At 32.8% G+C, this 18556-nt stretch overlaps 1 protein-coding gene across 35 annotated transcripts in view; it reads right to left on the reverse strand.

Moving 5' to 3' along the window:
- The window catches only part of Ppfia2 (PPFI scaffold protein A2), a 482684-nt gene that overhangs the window by 325663 nt on the left and 138465 nt on the right, over nucleotides 1–18556 (reverse strand). For 6 of the 35 annotated variants that reach the window (XM_087192548.1, XM_087192545.1, XM_087192546.1 and 3 more), the window contains exon 1: nucleotides 3522–3943. The exons of 27 other annotated variants lie outside the window; for them this stretch is intronic. In XM_087192548.1, coding sequence (XP_087048674.1) covers nucleotides 3522–3602 — 81 coding nt within the window. In that variant the 5' untranslated portion in view covers nucleotides 3603–3943. Of the gene's footprint in view, nucleotides 1–3521; nucleotides 3944–18556 lie in introns of those variants that run through there. 2 more of the 35 variants (XM_087192550.1, XM_087192549.1) reach the window with 2 other exon arrangements.

An 18556-nucleotide genomic window follows, 5' to 3' on the forward strand; every position in this document is an offset into this window, starting at 1 on the left:
GGTAAGTATCATACAAAACAAAGGCAATCACACAGAAGCATACTAAATATTTTCCGGTATAAAAATATTAGAAAATTATGTTGGACGGGCTCCAAATCACAAAGGGCATTGTATTCACTTTACATAAGGGAATTTCATACTTTAAGAAGAAATGATTCTTGAATTTTTTTTTTTTTGCCATGAAAATGGAATGTTACTATGTCCTCATACTTTGAGGTAAAGTATCTTTCTTTAGTTTTCTGTGTGTCTTATAGGGTAACAGTATATATAACACTAATGCTAGAATTAATGACAAAAATGGTATCCTGCAAGCTAACTAGATTAAACTGCCCCCCTTGTCCAAAATTAATTCTTTTGAATTAGGAAAGTGGTTTGTAAACTTGTATGTCTGTGAGTGTATGTGTTACTGGGGTGTGAACTGAGTGCCTTTGCGCTGAGCCACATTTTCAGCTTTTTATTGCTGTTGTTTTGTTTTTTAATTTTGAGAAAGAGCCTAGCTGATCGTGAAGTTTGGGTTCAGACTTGCATTTTTCCTCTCAGTCTCCCAGAGTGCTGGGATTAAGATAGGTGGGACCACACCTAACAGGCCATTGCTATTTTCTCAAAAGTTTGCATAGAGCTCCGAAAAATACAACAAGTAAATGGACAAGAAAGAAACACTTGGTGAAAGCATTTGGTGTCTATGAAATGAAGGATCCATTGGTTAGTCACCAAAACCTTTGGGAGTGCTACCACATTAAAACTTGATTGACCAATCTACAGATTTAGTAGCCCAGATGTGAAATTTCACTTGCAAATATAGATATATGAAAACAAATCCAAAATCATCTTTGGATGTAATGTTTATGGACACAAAATTGGGAAAAATTCACTGCATTTTAATACTATACATAATACACACATTCGTGTGTATATTAAATTATATGTTATATAAATATGTACGTATTTGTTTCATGATATGTTTTCATTTGTACATTTAGAGTGATACAAATTGATTACTACTATTAAACAAATATAGTAATAATTTTCCTCTGCTAGAATTTATTTCTAATTTTTGTCAATCAAAGGACACCTTTAGGCAATGCTACAGCAGCACTTGATTGATAGGTGATAAGTAATTCATTATGCATAAAGTATAAACTGGGTGCTGGCATCATCCAGGGTGTTAGCAGCTCCGAATAGAAAAATGCGCACACTTTTATGTATAATAATAGTAATATAAAAGTAAGAAATTACACATAAGAAAATTAAGTGTTATATATTCTATAAAAAGTATTTGCATGTATATGTGTAGAAGTATGAATGTATTTGACTAAATTAAAATATAATGAAAAAGAAAATATAATCTGAATATTCTTAGTTTTTCATTTGTTGTCTTTTTACCTTTGAACTCTTTAGGTAAAAAATACTATAATTTTACTCAAAAATTTATATATACAATTCCGGACAAAATGACAGAGAAATTTTTGATGGTTAATGATAAAATAGAACCTTAATTCAGTAGTATTCATGCTAAACTATCTTAAATATTTTTGCATATGTCAACTGTTTTGCTGGAATAACTTTAAGAAATCAGGCATTAAAATTCCAACTCCTTGAAGAAAGATCATTTTAGAAGCACATTTATGCCATTGTATAATGAGAACCATTTTTGAAAATTTAACTAATCATTTTTACAAGATACATCTTTTGGCAAATGGGCCACTACTTTTACAGCATATCATTTTTTCCCAGTGTTTCAATTAAAGAACATACATTGCCTTTAAATAGATTCATGTATACAGGTATGAAAAATAATCAACTAATTCTTTCTTTTGAAAATAATAGCCATGAGTTCATCATCATAAACCTTTACCTTATGCATATTCTACTTTTCCCTTTCATTTTCCACCCCCAAAAAACAGCAATAGCAACAAAAAGATAGTCACTCAAACTTAAAAGACATATTCCCTGTTTCTATAAACCATGGTATCAAATATCATTTTATATGATTAAAAATAGAGGAGAATAGAGTTTTTACTTGCCAATATTTTTATTATTCCTTAAATTCTAGGGTTTTTACACGAATATGTTAGTGTGCCAACAAAAAAGGAGTGGTTAAAAATTATTACAGTGTGTTCTCAAAGAAAATCATCTGCCAAGAAAGATGTCAGCAAGATCTTTACTGAAGGACTTGTAAAAAGCCTGTGTCATGACTGAGCATATGGAATAAACTGACCCTTAAACTTTAAGAGACTCAAGTAGAATACTTAATGTCAAAAGTGCCCCAAAGAATCTGCTACAGGATAGTGTAAAGACTGTTTGTGTCTCTGTGTATGGAGAGGAAAAAGTAATAATTCTGTGAATAGCCTCAGGGCACTGGCATTTTGAATCACAGCCACATTAAGCAAATCACCACTGGGAAGAGAATATATTCTGGAACAGCACAGACTTGCACTATCAGTAGACATCAGTGTAAAACAGGAGAGGCTACAGGATTAAAAATAGAAATACAGAAAGGCGGGTAGAGAGAATAATTATATCTACTGCTTACAGTTTACAAAGGCAAGAGTCTTATAAATCTGATGTGTATTTATTCAAAGCCTCTTTTACAAATTTCTGACTAACTTTACTATATGAGTGATCTTGGTCTTTGTATTTTATTCCAGAACTCTATAATTATAAAACCAAATTAAATATAAATGACAGGCTGTTTGTATTTCCATAAAGTGAAATATACAGAGAGAAGAGATTCATTTCACCTCTTCATGTAATGATGACATGACTGAATTACAAAGTAAACCTTAGAACTGAGAGATGCAATTTAAGGATAAAATGAAGTAGAATCTGATTTAGCTGAAACTTAACCATTTCGTAGATTCATGACTAATTTATTCACAGGAAACTGAACTGCATTTAGTAGGTAACAGCTTTGTAATTCACATTTATATTTATATTATAAATCATTTTGACTTTTTGATAGCACAAAAAATCTTCCCTCTTAATGAGTTTCTACTTTAACCCACATTGAAAAGCATACAAAACATGGAACTGAAGTCATCTGTATTATTTATTTCTGTATATTACACATACACCAAAATTAAATAACAAATTATCTGAAGCTATGTATAAAGATATAACACATATTTTTATCCCAGAGGACTTAGTTCGCAAAGTTCCATAAAATATCTTTTAATTTCACCCTCCCTTAATGCTTAAGAGAAGAAATTCTACAATAGTCACCATATTACCACCATAAAGTACCTCAGGAGACACAACACAACACTTTCCCAGCTGATAGTAGAGCAGATTTTAAAATCCCTGTGGAAAATTAAGTGTTCAGTATTATTTTGCTTGAATTCCTTAAGCCATCCTATTTCCATATTTTACAACAGATTAAACTGACATGCACATTATCCATTCCATACATCCTCTTCAATATTTTCACACTTTTCAGATTTCCTTTCTCTGTATTTCCCTTTATTAAAAGTTTGACTATATATAAACTTCCTAAGTAGTGAAGCCATTCAAAGCACACTTACTTGAAAAGTGTAAAACCGGGTCCCATTAGGAGGATGCACTTTAGGGGAGCCAGAAACGGTGTTCATATCCGAGAAAATCATTTCTGATCACAGAGACAATATAATCCACAAGGAGCTACAGATGCAGAGCAGAGAGCTTAGCGTACAGATAAATCCGTGCATGCATTGAGGGAGACTAGAGGGTAAAATGAAATCTGCCCCATCCTTCTTAGATACACAGTGATAGCATTTTGAATCTTTCATCTACATTTGAAATCTAAGCTTAAAAGGAATCAGCCACCGACCTTTTGTGCAGCTAGTTCTTTAGAACATACAATGTTTTTTTAAAAAAATTGAAAACACAGAAGGATAAAAGCAAGAACCAACGATAAATGGAGCTTGTGCAGAATCTGGCAGTGCTGTGGACCTGCCCGTCTGTTCTCAGTGGTAATCACCTCCCTCCACCACAGTCTAGCAGAGTGATTATGCTAAATATCCTGCTTAACCAATAACACACAGTTTCATTTCAGGGAAGCACGCACAGTGTAATTCAGAGGACCTCTTCTGACTAACCTGAAGCATGTTTCCCGTATTGCTTAAGGCTGCATTTAGTAATGAAGTAACTGCTTCATCAGTCTGCTTTCTTTGTGTATCTCAATCTCTTTGTCACTCCCAATCTTTTCAATAACATCTTAAATTTCTACAAAGCCTTTTTTAAAAGTCAAGAGCTCTTACAAGGTATAGATCAAAACATATTGGGGGTAACTACACATTAATGAGCAATGTATAAAGTGCATGAAGACTGTATTGTACTAGAACTATTAACAAATGGAATGCAAATATTTTCCACTTTTCTGAAGTCCTAAGGGACATCATGAATGTGAATGTAATCATTATTTTCTCATTTTTCCTGTAAGCTAAAAAATTAATTTATTCAATGAATGCCTTAAAAACTGTCATAAATTTGTTTTAAAGAATCCTATTTCATACATAATTATGTCAATTAATAAAATATCTTTTATTGACAGGATTTTGTACTTGAGATAAAAACATTGATTGCAAACATGTAAGCCATTTGCAAAGCATGCTCATTTTTATGTCTTTAACAAAATAGTATAAAACATCTTATCAGATGACTTGGCAACTTTTAGAGGTAAAAATAAATGTTCCATTTACACATGGCTTAAAGGTGGACACTGCAGGAAGACAGAAAACAGAATGAGCCAGAAATGGGTCTTTGTCATAGTTATACAAAATCAAAAGCCAAAAACCTCCTGCTTTTCACCTGGAGGCTGTAAAATAATGGTGAAGGTTTGTAAAACTTAATTATTTATTTGTGCTTTAGATTCTCTAATTGTGTTTCAAAATTACAATATCAATGGGGTAAAAGCTAAAAAGTGACTCAATTACTAGGGTAGAATATCTGTATTTGAGTAATTATATTTGGAGGTAATTATTTAACAAGAAAATTTATAAATAAACCAGAATTTTAAAAACTGAATTTAATTTGAGGATAATTTGGTATTAACAAAATATAAAGATATGGGCTGGGGATTTAGCTCAGTGGTACCATCCCTCTCTTGCAGGCCCAAGGTCCTGAGTTTGATCCCTGGTACCAAAAAAAAAAATATATATATATATATATATATTTTTTTTTTTAATGTATATCAGTTCCCCCAATTGCTACATTTTATATTACTATATTATATTCATCAAAGTGAAAAAATTAAAATTATTATCTAGCCTCTAGATTTATTTGGATTTTGTTAGTTTGGCGATTCATGTACTCGCTGTTCCTAGTTCGAATCCAGTGTAACATATTTCTTTAGTTGTTATGTCTCTAGTTTCTATTGGTCATAACACTTAGCTTTTCCTTGATTTTTATCACCTAAGTCTTTTTTAAATTAAATTTATTGGTATAATTTAGATATAAATAATGATGACATTCATCATAGAAAATCAGTACCTGTACATGATATATTTTGGTTCCTCTTTTTTTCCCATTTCCCTTTCCTCTCTTCAACCCCTCTTCCCCTCCTTATTTACAAAAGCTTTGGTTCCATTTAATCTTTTTTTCTCATTTTTTTCTAGTCCCTTCCTTCCTTGCCCTTTCTTCCTCCATTAGTTCTCCTTTCCTTTTGAACAATTTCTTCCTATTTTGCAACAGTTATACATTTTGGTCCTTATTTACTCTTTCAGTTTCTCACACAAGAGAGACAATGCGATATTTACATGTGTGTGTTCAATTTATTTCACTTAAGAGTATGGTCTCAAAGTGCATCCATTTACCTAGAAATGTCTCAAATTTATCCTTCTTTATGGCTGAGTAGTACTCCATTGTATGAAAAAACCACATCTTTTCTATCCATTCATCAGTAAATGGGCATTTGGGCTGTTTCCAAGATTTACTTAATACAAATTGTGCTGCTAAAAAACATGAGTGTGCATATATCACTGTGGTGTGATACTTTTAATTCTTTTGAGAAAATACTCAGAATGGGAATAGCTGGGTCAAATAGCAATACTCTTGGGTGGTTTTTTTTGGTACTGGGGATCAAACTCGGGTCCTTGTGCTTGCGCAGCAGGTGGAGAAACCACTGAGCTAACTCCCCAGACCCAGCTGGGTCAAATAGGGCCTCTAGTCCTAGCTTTTTGAGGAATTTCCACACTGATTTTCAGTGGTTGCATCAGTCTACACTCTCACCATCAGTGGAGAAGGGTTACTTTTTCCTCATATCCTCACCAGCATTTGTTGGTTCATTTCTTGATAGAATGAACCCTCAAGTTATGACTGGCCTCACATACAAACAACTTGGTTTACAACCAGACTTTTAGTTTTAACTTATGAACAAAGTCTTAAGTAATGAACCGAATGGTTATAAACAAAGACTCTTAATGCCAGAAAAGCATATGTAAGTGTATATAAGTGTCAGTCTGAGCCCAGATGCATATATTTGTGGACATGATTTCTGTCAGTACTTTATATAATCACTATGATTACTTCTATCAAAATGGCCCCACCAAAGCTAGAAAAGCGGATAAGGAAGGGAAGGTAAATAAAGTTATCACAATAAAAAAGAAGAAGGAAATTGTGGAGAAATATGAGAGTGGCATTCATGAGACTGGTCTCGCTGGTATGTACAGCACATCAAAATCTACCGTCTCAATACTCTTACAGAGAAAAGAATTGTACAAGGAAGCTAGTGTTGCTAAAATTGTTTCTCCAGTAAGTCACAATCAACAGTGTTAGACAAAGTAGAAGGGCTATTATTAGTGTGGACAAATGAAAGGCAGATAGCAGGTTATAGTCTGAGTCTATAATTTGTGAAAAAGCTAGGGCTATAAATGCAGATCTCGTAAAGGATAATCCATCAGTGAGTGATAATGGTGAAACATTTCGTCCCACTTAGCAGTGGTTTCACAATTTTAAACTGAGAACTGGGGTTCATAACATAACTAGGCATGGTGAAGCAGCTGATGCTGATAAAAGGGCTGCTGAAAATTACAAACACCACTTCAAAATGATGACACAGCAAAATGGCTTGTGCGCTCATCAAGTTTTCAAATGCAATGAAACTGGCCTTTCCTGAAAGAGAATCCCTGGGAGAACATAAATTATCCAGGAAGACAGAAAAATGCCAGGCCACAGGCCTATGAAGGATAGGCTAAACTTACTGCTATGAGCCAATGTGAATGGTGACCTCAAGATAAAGCCTCTCTTGGTTTTTCACTCTGAGAGCCCTAGAGTGCTCAGAAAACATAAAGTCATGAAGAACAGGCTAAGGACAATGTGGAGAACTAATCCAAAAACCTGGGTAACAACAATACTTTTTTTCTTGAGTGGATTAGGGAGGAATTCTGTCCTAATGTTCAGAAATATCTAGAAGAGAAAAGTTTACCACTCAAGGCTCTCCTCATTATGGATAATGCTCCTGCTCACCCAAGAGATCTGGAGCAAGAATTGGCTGAAGAATTCCCATAGCTATCAGTTGAGTTCCTTCCACCTGATATAACTCTTCTATTGAAGTCTATGGACCAGCGGGTTATAGGTAACTTTAAGAAGCTATACACCAAGGAACTGTTCCATATGAACTCAGATACAGATTTAACCCTTAAAGAGTTCTGGAAGGAATATTACTACCCTGTTTGTCGGATGTCTTCCTTGTGATTGAATGAGGACTATAGATGTTGTAGAAGACTACCACAGAGGTGAACTGTCCTCACTTCAACCTACTGGTGATACAAAATGTCCAATGTGTCAGTGGTGATTTTAACTATTATCTTTTGGCTCAGGTAGTGTTTACTCCTTTTATGTTCTTAACAATTACTATTTTTCCCTTTCGGTACTCTCTTCTCTGGAATTAGTCAGTAAATCTATTAAACTCTCAACATGTTAGTAACAAGGGAAGAAATTAAGCTCTACCTCTTGAAGAAGAGAGTATTTACACGTATTCATTGGAATTCTACAAGGTTGTTTAGTTCCTTCATTGATTATTTTTCAGTCACTTATATCAGTACATAGTCAGATACAGTATATTTATTTTATCCTTTTGGTTAAAATTTAATATTACATAATTTGTTCTGCTTATCATATTGTCCCAGCTTTGGCCACTGCCAAGCTCCTTTATTTTATGTTTGGCTCCTGTGTCCTTTTGACAAGCCTCCATCCTTTGTTTTTGGAGTATTGAGATGATTTTTAAAATTATTTTCTGACATAAACCATCTGATTTGTTAAAACTGTTAATCCCCTTAACTATTACTAAATCACTGCAAGTAAATTTGAAGAATCATGTTTTCTGTTTCCACAGTTATTTAAGCAGTAATTCTATTCTATTATTCAAATTAATGATTTCTACTCATTTCTAAAACTACATGATATTTGTTCAAATACACTGTCAAAATTTTGAAATGGCTATCTATACAGGTGTGCTAGTTTGGATATCAGTGATGAATGTGAAAATTTGGGTTCTTCTCACCACCAGACACTTCAAGATCATACTTCTGTGATGGCAGAAGCATGTAACTCAGGGTCTGCAAAGACACTGCATAGAAATAAGGTCTCAAACACCAATCTGAAACTTTTTGGAATCTTAGGTTACATAGGGGAAATAAAGTTATCAAGTAGATCATTTTACTTTATGCTGAAAATTCACTAGATTTCATATTATAGAGCCAATAAATCAAATATTTTGGCACAGACTTGCCTATTTTTGGTATAGTCTCATGTATTTGCTGAATTTCCATTAGCAGAAAATAATTTTATTTCAGCTAGGGATTCTGAAGCTTTTTGGCCAATAACAATGCACTCCTTGCTTTTTCGTATTTCTTTTGTAGTGAGGGGAGGAAATCAGTATGAATTACTCTTGTAAAAAGCAGGAGGGAGAAACAGTATTATTCTATAATTATTTTACATTTTGTTGCCTTATTCTAAATGTTTCTATAATTGCTATTGTATGCAATCATTCCTATTCTTTTCTATATTGCTACTTAGGATGACATTGTCCCACTGATTTGACAATCTATTTGGAAAGAACTCAACTTTCTCTGCCTAGTAGCAAAAGAGAAGGCACTGAGCTTGTCTGAAAATTGCCACTGATATAAACTGTCTTGTTCATTGATGTTGGAGAAGCCAAAGCTAAGGTACCCATCATCATCGTTATGGAAATCATGAAAATAAGAGGCACTGGTGAATTGGAGAAGGGAATGTGTGTCTCATCAAGAAACAGATCCATTTGACTTATATAATAAATATCCTAACCAAAACAATATCAAATTTATTCAGCTACATCCACACTACTTTTGCATAGGGAAGTGCCATTCCTTCATGCCGGAGAGCCCAGTGGCCCTGGACAGAATGCTCTTCGAAGAGGCTCAGGGTTGCTCTGAGTCCCATGCTTGACAGTTTATCAGCACTGTGCTTTCCAAACTTTGTTAGTTTGTGCTTTTAAATGTAGACAGTTTAATACACCAGGTAGTCCATCATACATAAAAAGATTTTAAGAGCGTTAATTATGGTATATTATAATTATTGATTTCATAAAATAAAGCCCTGTTGATATTCATTTAAGTACATCAAATAAAATATAAATACCATCATATTTTAATACCCATCTGATCTTTAGAAAAGTAAATAAAAGCCAATGAAAAGGTCTGAAAAAAATGGGAAAATTCATACCACTCCTTTTACTCCTTCAATTGCATTCACTTTCCTTACACACAATTTTATCCTACTATATTTTATTATCTTATTATTTGTCTGAAGTCTTTTATCAATAACATCACTTGTTATTCTAAAACATATATATGTGAATATGTTTCAAATGTTTCATTGTTAAATTTTCAATGAGATTATAAGTATTAAAAATGTATCTTCCAGAATGAGTTGCATTCACAAATATCAGCACACAATTTATTGTATTGGAATAAATATTTATGATGCTGATAAATATTAAACAAGCAAAGTATAGTTAGAAGTACATATTTTGACAGGAATTTGCCTTTTAACCATTGGCTTATGTATCAATTCAAACATAATAGTAGAATGAGACTGGATCCCAATTTCCAGTTTTAGAGATTTATTTGCTGAGAAACATTGTCCACAAAAGTAAATAGATGTGAAAGGACAAAATCTGTGCTGTTGTTATACAATAGTTTAAAAAGTAATTTAAAATAATGGTGTTACTAATTTGAATTTCTTCTGTATGCTTGCTAAAATTAAAAAAGAAATTTTAATTGATCATTAGATACTTAAATTAAGTCATTTTTCTTGAAAACTAACAACCAGAAAATACCTGGCTTCCAAAAAGGATTTGTTACCTTGCAATTAGAGCAAAGTAAAGAATTACTTTCTTAAGACTGAAACTCAGATTTTGCATGACCCAGTAGCTTGGCCCTTAAAGTTCTGGGATACTAGCATAGTGCAATATAGTAAGAGTCATCAGAAATGTGTTATTCTGAAAGAATGGTTTAAATGCAGCCAAGTCTCCTTATTAGCAACAAGGATTGATACATTTTACAAAAGAGTGCAGAAAGAAGAAACCAATTTCTTTAAAAATACCCATATTCTTCTATTCCCTGGAAAGTATTTCTTTTAGTTTATTTTTTAAATATTTGTTTTATTTTTTTAGTACGTGTTTACAACACCTAAACATTATATTTATTGTTTGGAGTTGGAACATGTAGATAACAAATCTTAATTCTTTTTACTTCCCTTTTCCTTTCCCTCCCTTCTCCCTTCACACCTCAAGTAATTATCAAACATCTACTTTTGTAATCCAAAACTAAAAATATATCATGCTCCTAAATGTTCATGGCTTGAATGAATGTAGTGCTTACACAATATGGTTGAAGTAATTGAGGTAAGCATTATTTCTAATTGTGATCAATAATTTAAAATCAGTTGGACTCTGATCTTATTAAAAACTCAAAGCTTCAGGCATGGTCTTAGAATATAAAGAAGAATATTCACGTCACACTGAGCTCAAGTCTGTTGCTGAGCTTCAGTCTCCTCATCTGTGAAATGGAATACTGATGCTTCACTCCAAGTGTTTTGTAATAATTAATGAGATTAAGGAGATGAAAACATCAGCACACTATGAGGCAAAATGAGAAAAAATCTTTTCCACTCATCTGCTTTCTCTTTTTATAATGGACAATGCAAAGAATAAAGTCTAAGAAACACTCTATGCTCCAAATTGCTAGTGCTACTTAATAGAATAGTTTTCAGGAAATTCAAAATTTTATGGGAATAAAAGTAGAAGTAAAGCAAGGCATGGTGGGGTATGTCTGTAATATTCACACTATGTGAGGCTGAGACAGGAGGATCAAAAGTTTAAGTTTAGCCTGTTAAACTTAGCCACCTGTTGAGACCTCCTCTCCAAATAAAAATAAAATTAAAATAAAAATGGGCTGGGGAGTGTTGCTCAGTGGGAAAGCCTTTAAGAGAGGTCTGTGCTCAGTTCCTTAAAAAAAATATATCCCCTTAACTACAAGCGGATGATTATATTAAATTTAAAGATAAATTAGTATTTACTGAGAATAGTTTCTCTTAAGAATTTCTGGGTACAGCAATTTAGTCAAAACACAGTGTAGCTGGGCAAGGTGGCATAAGCCTGTTATCCTAACCCTCTGGAGGAGGAGTCAGGAGGACCACTGTAAGGAGCAGGCCAGCCTGAGCTACACAGAGTTCAAGGCCAGTCTGAACTACAGAGAGAGAGACCTTCCTTGTCTCAGATAACAAAACAAAACCAAAAAATCCACAAAAGGAAAAAAATATATATATATACACAGGAACAAATTTTTAAAAAATGAAAATACACCAACTAAAAATGCAATTTATACATATGTACTTTCATTAATTCATAAAGAAAAATTGGTTTTTATTTTTAATTTTAGAAATTGATTCATGACATTTGTGTTAAATTAAAAAGGGAACTTATTAATGGAAGAAGTACACTGGCCCTATCATGCTATAATTAGTGATCATATAGATAATTTCTAATTGAAGTAGACCATTTTTGACAGGGAAAAAACCCCAATAAGTCATTACAATAGAAAAACAGAAATAAAGAAAAACTTTCTTTGGTAAACCAGGACTTGTGTTGTTCCTAACTATGGGAAACAAAAGGTATGTCTACCCTTAAGGAGTTTTAATCCATTTGAAATGATAACACACAAACTTTTAAAATATTTTACTTAATGAGGTTTACATAAATCAAATTGGCTCTAAAGGAATTCATAATGTGAGGAAATTCACCTGGGCTTATGGGTTAGAGGTGACTTTCTGGAGGTAAACAACCTGAAAACTAAGGAGGGAGGAGGGACTAACTCTCATTTGTTATATATCAGACATGCATATATGCTATTTCATTTATCCCATATACTATCATTTGGATTGAGAAACACATCAATTTTAAAAGTAAGAAAACCAAAACTTCAGGAAGAAAAATAACTTTCCCAAGAACAGAATGATTATTCTAACTAAAATAAGGAATCCATCCCATTACACCTGCCCCTTCCTCTTACGTTTCTGTCCCAATGCTCATTAGTTCATTTATTCAACAGCACATTAATCAAGGACTATCAAATGCTTTAATTTACCTAGTAAGGTGCCCAGACCCTTGAGCCATTATTATAAAATATGCAGTATCAATCCTTAAGAAATTTTAAATTTGACGAGAGAAGCATCAACTAACAATACATAGTTCACCAGCAAGACAACAGCAATGTAGTTGAATAAGTGCTAATGAATGACTTAACATAAGGGATTCCATGTGAGTTAATCTGAAAAGCATCTTATAGCAATGTCAATGTGCCACCAGTAAAAGAAAAATGTTAAAAGTTTTCAAAAAAGAAGGATTAGTGTTTGTAAAGGCAAGCAATGGTGTGAAATGGCTGGAAAATATAGAAGAATGCATTTCAGAGCACAGGAGGTAATTGCAACAGATAGATTTTTGTGTATTATAAATACTTTCTCATGTGAAATTAGTAAAGATGCTTAATCTGATTGACACTCTGTTCCTACAAAACCAAGTAAAATTAGAACATTCTTGTCTGACAAAAGACAGAAAATATAGTTGCTTTCATACTTTTGATAGTATATTTTGACACCTTTCTTTAGGTTGCCAAATATCATTTTAAGATTATTTTAAGTTGTCAAAGAACTTCATTCTTAGTCTCATTGATTCAATTTATCATGAGACTATTTTAAGTATTAACTTGAAAGAAGACGCATGATACAATACTACATGTGAAATAATATTTAATGGGATCATGGTAGCAGTCATTGTTTTCTAAGCGATGTACACTCTATGAGGGGAAAATGATGTGCTTATTCATTTCTACAGATAGATCATCAGAAAAAAGCCCTCAAGATGTGCCAAGACAAGTAAATTAAAATATAAACTCTAGAAAGTCTTAATTCTAGCCATCTCAAACACATGAATTTTTACAGAAGGCAAGTAAAAATGAAAACTGAAAGGATGGCTAAATTACACTTTCTTAAAAATGGATAAAATAAAAATCCTGAAATCAGACATTTGTTTTTAATAGACTCCCAGAGAAGACCACCGGAAGTCTTCTAGTACATATTTCTGCCTCTGGGAATAATTACTCTTAAGCCTTCTAAAATGTATGTTATGAGCTTAGATTTAAACAAAAATAAAAAATATCAATTCTGTCAATATAAAAATTCAGCTCAATTTTTGTATCCTGGAGGATAACTTAAAAAGTAATTGTGAGATTTATTCTGCTTCAAGATGAGTAATTAGATATAGTCTTTTATTCACTTATAAATATTGAGTAAAAGGCTACAAAAAGTTCCTGAGTGATAAAAATTTGAAAGAGTTAAAGCAATTCACTGAAAAGGTTGCTCATTTTCTGTTAGTTTCTGATGGATGCTCAGAGGAAAAAGAGACAATGGAAGAAAAACAAGGAGAAGGAAGAGGAACGTAGATGAGAGCAAGAAGAGGAGAGGGCAAAAAAGGAGGGGAGAGAGATCTCACTATAACTTGCACCATAACACTGTAGGATAACAAATAATTTTGTCAGTAAGCATTCAGTTATAAGTCATGCCAGATGGAGTGAAATTTGCAGCCCAGATGGACAATACATTCTACTAAATCCATATGGATGTCATATGAAAACTAGCTAAGCATATATCACTCTCTCTCCATATTTATCTACTTCTAGCTCTATCTGTATCTTCAGATTTACATCACAAGTTCTAAAAGATGCAATGAAGATGGCCACGTGCAGGTAGCTAAAGCCCAGAATTTCATTTACAACTTGTTCTAAGTCTGCAACTTCTTGACAGTAACATTGGCTGTGTACAGGGTTGTAGGGTTCACTAGTTCACCCATTCGTGTATTTAACCCATTCGTATATTTAATCATTGAGGAACTACAGTATTGCAAGACAATAGTTATAGTTAAAATAAAAGTTAATAAGCAGAAAGGAGGATAAATTGTGCATTTCATAGCCTGAAAATGAAAAACTATTCGATTGAAGTCATCAATTTTAACAGTGAGATTATGGAAATTCCAAGAAAAAAAAACTTCTAATACCTCAGAGATTTCCTCCTAAGAATGAGAAGTTTTAAGCTAACTAGTCATTCACTGAATGTATTGTAAACAAATTAAGACTTTCAAGATCTGTAGGTGGAAAAAATACAGTATATTAATACCAAAACTTTAAAATTCCCATTTATATAAGGAAAAATATTAACTCTGACACTAATTTATTTCTTTTTCTTTCTTTTTATTTTTTTTGGTACCCAGTATTGAACTTGGGACCTTGTGCTTCCAAGGCAGGAAGTGGCATTTATTTCTTGATGACAAAATTTTTTAATGATTTCTGAAATTATATATATATGTGTGAATGCATGTTAAAATGTATGGCTATGCACAAATATTTGTATATATACACATACCATTCATCTACATGCATATATTCTGTCTTCAAAACTCAAATTACAAATTCTTAAGTAGAATATTTTTGCCATATTTTATCCTTTCTTACTTTGAACTTTGCTTCTTCATTGTATGAATCATTTTTTTCATCAATATTTACCCACATTATATTCATAGCCCACAAATATCTATATGCTTTAATTATAAATACTAACTGATATAAAATTTAGAATTAAGAATTTTGCTGGGGATTTAGTTCAGTGGCACCGTGCCCACCTTGCAAGATTAAAGTCCTGAGTTCGATTCCCAATACCAAAAGAAAAACGAATTTCATTTTAGTGTAGTTTCTTTTTTTTGTCATTTAACAGACAAATACTAGTTGATTAGAAGAACAACTTGATAACTTTATTGTAGTCTATGTTTATCTCATGCTTTGAAATATGTTAACAGCCAGGTTTTATACATATTACCTTAAAGCTCTAGGGCAGGATGTTATTTCCTCACTGACCACTCTAAATGGTCAGAGGTCTACAAAGTTCAAGTTTTCAAAATAACACCTGGAAGAGTTTCTAAATTATGACTTTTATAAAAATAAAAGAGATGTTTCAGCAATGTTGGTCTTATTTTATGGGATAGGAATCAAACACAGATTATTATATGTTAAATTTAACTTGAATATAACCTATATGCTTTATTAAATGTTAAATATCAACCACTTTTTATTTCCTAACAAAATCAGTCTTTTGTGACTAAACAAAATCGTTTTTGGATAAACGTTATTTCCATTTCATTAACTCTCTGGTTTTCCTATATGTTCTATGATGTTCTGGATAAGAATTATGTATCAGGGCAAAAAATCTTCTCAGTCTCAACTATAGAATTTGTATTTTTAATATCATAAAATATAATTCCTAGCTAAATTTTGAAATGCAATAAGCTACCTTAGTATGTAAAAGTTATAGTTTCTATGTAATTTCTAGTATATCACCATGAGGACCAGTGCAATGTATCACATAAAATAAGCATCAATTTGAAAATTAATTACATCTTCTGGTGATTTAAGTTCTTTCTTTTTGTGAGTTGGATTTTAATATTTTATTTGATTCACTGAATAGTCCTGAGAACTAAAAACAACTTTATCTTAGTGGGGGGCGGTATGTCTAACATTTAAACTTTGGGCTAAATGCGCTCACTACTTGGTACATGATGGAGAAAATTTTGGTAAACAAATGAACAAAAGAATGACAAAAATACTGATATTTTAACTATTAATCCATATTCATTTTATTAAATAATGTTGTTCAGTAGTTAAATTGTTTTAAAATATATTTTAATAAATTGTTTTTAGATATAGAAACACATTGCTTTGTACATTTACACATATCCATCCACCCAAATGTCCACACAGATATACTCAACTTCCTGCATATATCCACAAAGCATTGGGAGATATATCAAATTAAACTAAAACAAAACAACAACAAAAAAACTATGCTCCAAACAAAACAAAGGTCATCCCTCCAGTGACCTGCCTATTCCAGCCAGACCCGTTCTGGTCAGCTATGAACTCATCAGTAGATTAATCCACTGATGAGTATGGCAACTACCATGATCCAGTAATATTTCAATAGCCAAACCTCTGAACACCTCTGTCTAACACTATTTACATAATCTCATAAGAAATAGATGTAACTGATGAAGATGAGAGAAAGTGATGAATTGATATAGTAACTAGTTTTGTGCATGAGCTTTTTGGATCACATTATGATGACTAGTGTGCAATAACAGAACAAATAGAAAAAATAGTACTTTAGCTTGATGGACATTGCATGTGGACTCTCCTGCTTAAGATTTAAAAGACTAGAAGATAGGAACAAGGGTGATAATTGGCAAAACTGTGGCATAGAGCAAGGCAACTTTAAGGCCATCTTACTTATTACTATTTAAGATTTCTATGGCCCCAGATGTTGCCATGGTGGCACATATATTCTTTCAATCCTGATTTTACTTTTTCCAGGAATTTTCAGTAGAGGACAAAACCAATCTCTGTTTTACTTTCTATTGAACAATAAAAATGCCAGAGCAGTTACCATTTTTTGAGTGATATTATATGCCATGTATTGTGTTGCCTTTTATAAAATCCTCCAATAAACTCATTTATTTTGAGGTTATGCAACATGTATAAGACCACGTAAGCTACAATATAAATCAAAATTATATCCTTATTTATTTCAAACATAAAATAATTTTTAGATGACTTGAAACCTGATGAGCTACTTATTTTAATTTCATGGAATCATTCAGATTCTCCTAATGGATCAAATATAGATTAAAAACACAGTAAAGAATCCAGGACAACTGCAAGGTCTATGGTCTGAGCAGATACTTAAATTTTGGGGTTAAATAGTAAAAGGATAAAATAAATTGCCACCAACTGAGATGAAGCATGCATTTGGGAAAAATCCAAGTGTTAAGTTTTACAATGTTGAGAAGAGGTCATTGTGTTTAAAAGTGCAGATTGGCTTTGATAGAGAGAGTTAAGAAAAATAGATAGTAAGAAAATGGAGAGTTAAGAAATATAGCCAAATTTAAGTGCATGTTAAAAGAAATATTAACAGAGAAATTTGATACAGTGTGTGTATTAGTCACTTTTCCCATTGCTGGAATTCAGTGCCAGACATCTGCAATTTAAAGAAGAGGTTTATGTGGCTTATGTTTCCAGTGGGTTCAGTCCATGGTTGGTTGAGTCCAAGATAGAGATGGTATAGTAGAAGAGCATGAAGCTGCTCACTTTGAGGCAGCCAGGAGGGACAGAGAGAAGGAAGGAACTGAGGACAAGAATACAATCTTCAGGTCATTCTCCCAGTGACCTCCCTCTTCCAACCAGGCCCCTTCTGGTCAGCTATGAACTCATCAGTAGATTAATCCACTGATGATATAGAACTAACCATGATCCAATAATCTTTCAAGAGCCCCACTTCTGAATACATGAAACTTTTAGAGGACATTTTACATCTAAATCATAAAAGTGTATTTTGAGCACAGTTTTTGGCATATTGTTTCAAAGCAAAACAAAGAAACAGAAAAGAGGCTATAAGGAAGTGAAGCCAAGAGGGAACATGTTGACTGCTGAGGGAAAGGGTCCAGAAAAAAAAATGTATATTTCACTGTGTAGGATGGGAAGAAGAAAATTTCTAGAAAAATTTCCTTGAGTAGGTGTGATAGAATCTACCAAAGAATAGACTAGTTTTAGAGAGGAGGAGGCTTCCCACTATAACAGGTGGGAAGGCAGTGCATGTGGTGGTTGGCATTTGTGCACATTGTTAGGAACTAGACAGTAAGCACATCAGCTGAGTAAGGTTTGAAGAAGGAGTCTTGGATAAAAACTCAATAAAAAATAAAAATCTCAATTCTTAGCTTGAGTAGCCTCCTTTGTCTACATTAGTATGATGCAGAAATAATTATTTTCTGCTTGTTCCGTGATACAAAAAGATTTAGAGAGAGTGCCCTTATTCTCACACCTGCTAGCTAATATTTCTGCTTTAAGAAGTCTGCCTTTACACTTTTTTACTTTATTAAGTTTCCTTTTTATTTTTTTAATGTTGTTGCTGTCTTCTAAGTCCAGGTCATGTGATCATTTCTGTGTTA

Source organism: Heterocephalus glaber, unplaced genomic scaffold (genome assembly GCF_053883595.1).
Source record: "Heterocephalus glaber isolate CG9 unplaced genomic scaffold, H.glaber_assembly_v1.0 deba00001572, whole genome shotgun sequence".
NCBI lineage: Eukaryota > Metazoa > Chordata > Mammalia > Rodentia > Bathyergidae > Heterocephalus > Heterocephalus glaber.